The sequence below is a fragment of the Atta cephalotes genome, assembly GCF_000143395.1.
Source record: "Atta cephalotes unplaced genomic scaffold scaffold00007, whole genome shotgun sequence".
NCBI classification, from domain to species: domain Eukaryota; kingdom Metazoa; phylum Arthropoda; class Insecta; order Hymenoptera; family Formicidae; genus Atta; species Atta cephalotes.
The window spans coordinates 4609231-4613348 of NW_012130071.1; the positions used below are offsets into that span (position 1 = coordinate 4609231).

General features: G+C 30.7%; 1 protein-coding gene across 1 annotated transcript; it reads right to left on the reverse strand.

Annotated features, from left to right (window-relative positions):
• Positions 1–303: 303 nt before the first annotated feature.
• On the reverse strand, positions 304–4118 carry LOC105626999 (probable ATP-dependent RNA helicase DDX17; the record flags this gene model as incomplete). Its single annotated transcript, XM_012208282.1, has 6 exons — positions 4039–4118; positions 3033–3293; positions 2723–2960; positions 2181–2461; positions 1583–2080; positions 304–328 (listed from the first exon to the last, which is right to left on the reverse strand). Coding segments are annotated over exons 1-6 (1383 nt in total), but the record flags the coding sequence as incomplete, so codon positions are not given.

A 4118-nucleotide genomic window follows, 5' to 3' on the forward strand; every position in this document is an offset into this window, starting at 1 on the left:
ATATATAATAATTATATATATGTATATATATATATATATATGTGTGTGTGTATGTGTGTGTGTGTGTGTGTGTGTGTGTGTGTGTGTTGTGTGTGTGTGTGTGTGTGTGTGTATTATTTTATAATCTGAATTCAAAAACTAAATTGATATTCCTCATTTAATTAAACATATTACTTATAATATATTAATGCATGTGTATTCATGCATTAATATATTATATAGATATTGTCAGATATTAATAAAGAATGATTGATGTTTGAAAGAATAAAAGAAAAATATATTTCTAATAATAAGTGTTAAATAACTTAAATGCATATTGAATAAAATGCTACATTTTGACAAAAAATTATTGACATTAATTTCCAGATAAATTCAGTCAATAAAATAGATTTAGATACCCACCTTTTGTTTGAAAATTCCGATGTGAAATCAGCAAGAACGACCCCGTTTGCTTTTAAAGTGGGGCAATTCTGATTGCTTTCTTATGGCGGCCTAGAGATTAGACAGACACAGCGGTTGTGTCTGGTTTGGGATAGAGGCAGCAATTTAGGGTTTAAGCCTGAGTGCATTAGTTTTGATAGGCACTGTGTATGATCATTTCTTAAAGTTAAAGTTAGAGGCACTGGATAACAAATTTAGCAATTGCACTTTTTAAGTTTTCATATTGCAATTACAAATTTATATGTTTATAATTATTAATTCACATATTTGAAACTTGCTTAAAGAAAACCCATTTCATTTTTTAATTACTACAAGTAATATTTGAATACACATATATTGTGATTATTATGTTATTTAATGCATTGATGATTGATTAGTGCATTAATGGTCATTATAAAATCTACTTTGCTATTCCATAATGAGAAAATTAAGACAGAAGTTAAATCGCATATAAATCTAGCTTTCCATTTAGAAATTGTTATAATATATAAGCAAAGGAAAATAAAATAATCACTGTGTCTGCCCAATACTGGCAGTACACCGCGTTGAGTTAGGGTACTCTGTGCCTCTGAAAAAGAAAAGCAGACAGACTTAGTGGTAGCTTGTGTGCATTTTCAGAACCTTGATCTTACATGTATATCATTATCAAAATTAATAACTCTTCAACACTGAAACTAGTCATATACCAATTAATACAGTTATAAATTAAACACTGAAGTATGTAGCAAAAACGTTTCTATGACTTTTATATGAAAATAAAAAATACAGATTTATTTATATACAACAAAAATGGGATTACAATTAAAAAAAATATTTACATAAAAAAACAATAAATCAACAAATTATTAAAAAAGATTGTTTGACACATCTGTAATCGCAGAACAAAAAAATTGCAGAATGAAAAATGTAAAAAGGCATAAATCAGAAAAACGTCAATTTTTACATGACTCTATAATACAATCGAGACGAATATGATAAAAAAGTTCCAATGCATCACACATTGCTACATACACAGCTGTCGGCTGGCCTCACTCTAACAACGCATCATCCGGCTAATCCAATAAGTGTTGCCAATACCCAGTTTCACCGTGACTTTCTTAGTGTCTCGCCTACACCAAAACATTGCTGAATAGAATTTTACATACCCAAGCCTCTAGCAGCTACATCAGTTGCGACTAAAATCGGCGCTCTTCCACTACGGAATTCTTGTAACACATGATCCCTTTCCTGCTGGTTTTTATCACCGTGAATACATACAGCTTGCCAGCCTTCGCGTCTAATATTTCTCGTGAGATCGTCCACTTTACGTTTAGTTTCCACAAATATAATAGTCTTATTCTCTTTTTCAGTATCAATCTCTTGAAGCAATCTATACAGCTTCGAATCTTTCTCATACTCTTGACAAACATCAATGATTTGAGTAATGTTATGATTGGCCGACAGAGTCAAAGAACCGATATTGAGATGTACATAATCTGTCAAGAAATCCTCTGCAAGTGCGCGAACTTCCTTAGGCCATGTCGCCGACCACATTAGCACTTGCCTATCAGGGCGTATCTGCTCAATTATTTTTCGTATCTGAGGTTCGAATCCCATATCAAGCATACGATCGGCTTCATCGAGAACTAGATACGTACACCTAAAATTAACGAGTAAAAGAATATTTAAATTGTGTAAATTCATATTATTAATTTACAGGTAATTTTGATTTATCAGTGAATTTTTATAGATATACATACCTACATAAGTTTGTAGTTCCTTTTTCTAAGAAATCTATAAGTCTACCTGGAGTAGCAATGCATATTTCAATGCCTCTCTCCAAATCGTGTGCCTGTGGTCCTTTTGGAGCCCCGCCAAAAATACACGTATTTCTTACAGCCGCAGTCTCTCCAAAGCTATTAGCTACTTCTTGAATTTGTTGAGCTAATTCTCTGGTTGGAGCTAAGATCAAGACAATTGGTCCATCACCAGTATTTATGCGCGGTTGATGTATGATATGCACAATTGCAGGTAAAATATACTGAAAAAAGAAAAGAAAATAATCTAATATAAGCACATCTTACATATACAAATACATCTTTAAATCATATATTTCCCCGATATATTAATCAACATTTTATTGAAACTATATAAAGTATATATGTAAAGCTATTTAAATAATTGGACAAATGGGAATAGGAAACGAATAAAATATTCTAAAATTCTCTCATTGGTTACATATTTATTATTATATTATATATCTATTTATTATTGTATTAAATACACTTCTAATTCTGCTTACTCCAAGTGTCTTTCCAGAGCCAGTTTGAGCGATTGCAACAAGATCTCTACCACTAAGTGCAATAGGCCATCCTTGAGCTTGAATTGGAGTAGGCTGCGAATATCCTTCTCTACGAATACCTTCCATTACGTAAGGTGGAAAGTTTCCCTCCTCGAAATATTGTATGGGATTAGGAATATTGTCACCCTTCACAGTTATTTCTGCATTCTCTCGAAAATGATATACTTCTTCGTTAGATCTAACTCAGAATTAAAATCGTGAACACATTTATTGTTTGTATTAAATTTAATATCACTAATAGTATTAATACCTGTTCCTGACTGCGAGATGCTCTATATAAAAATCTTTGCGTATTGGTTCCAAAGTACAAAGATCCCAGTTTACTTTCCTTAGACCGCCACCAGGTTGCTTTCCTTTCAATCCCCCTCGTAAATTATTGGAGTTTCCTCTAGGTGTGCCAAACCTGCTACCACCACGTCCATTATCGATGCCGCCTCTGCCAGTACTTGTTCCTATCTTCGCAGTACCACCACGACGACCCCTACTACTTTGATCTCGGTCACGAGTATACCTACGAGAAATTTAAGAATGATTTATAAAATTGTACATTTTCATGTACAAAAATATATAATAATCTTTATTTAATAAAATATAGGCTTTCCTGATAAAAATTTTAAGTTTAGTTCAGTTTGCTTTTAGTAGTATGCAGAGTTGGACATTTAAAGTATTACAAGTTGTTATCTCTGAAAATATGTATCAAATTAAAAATACGTTCAGACAAAAGTTGTGTACGATTTCAAAAGGAATAAATAATAAAATCAATTTTTTTAATCGATTTTTCAAAGTCATGCAAATTACCTCCACTTTTTTTAATAGAATGATATATTTTTTTATGTAATATTATTCCTTTACTAATTTGTGTACAAAAGTATTAAGAAATATCAAAAAATTAATCATTTACGGGATATATTATACATATCCCGTAAATGATTAATTTTATTTTGGTACATTTCGATATAAAATATAAAATACCTCGTATAATTATTGATTTTTAAATATACTTTGATACCTTTATGCATAGAATAATGAATTAATTGATGTAAAAAAACATAGCTGCTTTTCAAAAATAATATGTAATTACATAGCTTGTAACACTTTAAATGTTTCACTCTAACTTTGAACAATAAAAAATATTTGAATTACAGTAAAACATTGAATTTCTATAAAGAATAAATATAAAAATTTATATATAATACATATAAGGAAATTTCTCGTTTTAATATAAACTAATATATTAATTAAAAGGGACCAATTGCCAATCGGATTTGCCGATCCGAAAGTATATGCCAATCACAGGCAATTCATTATTTGATGTTGCGTTATAATTGCTGGTCAT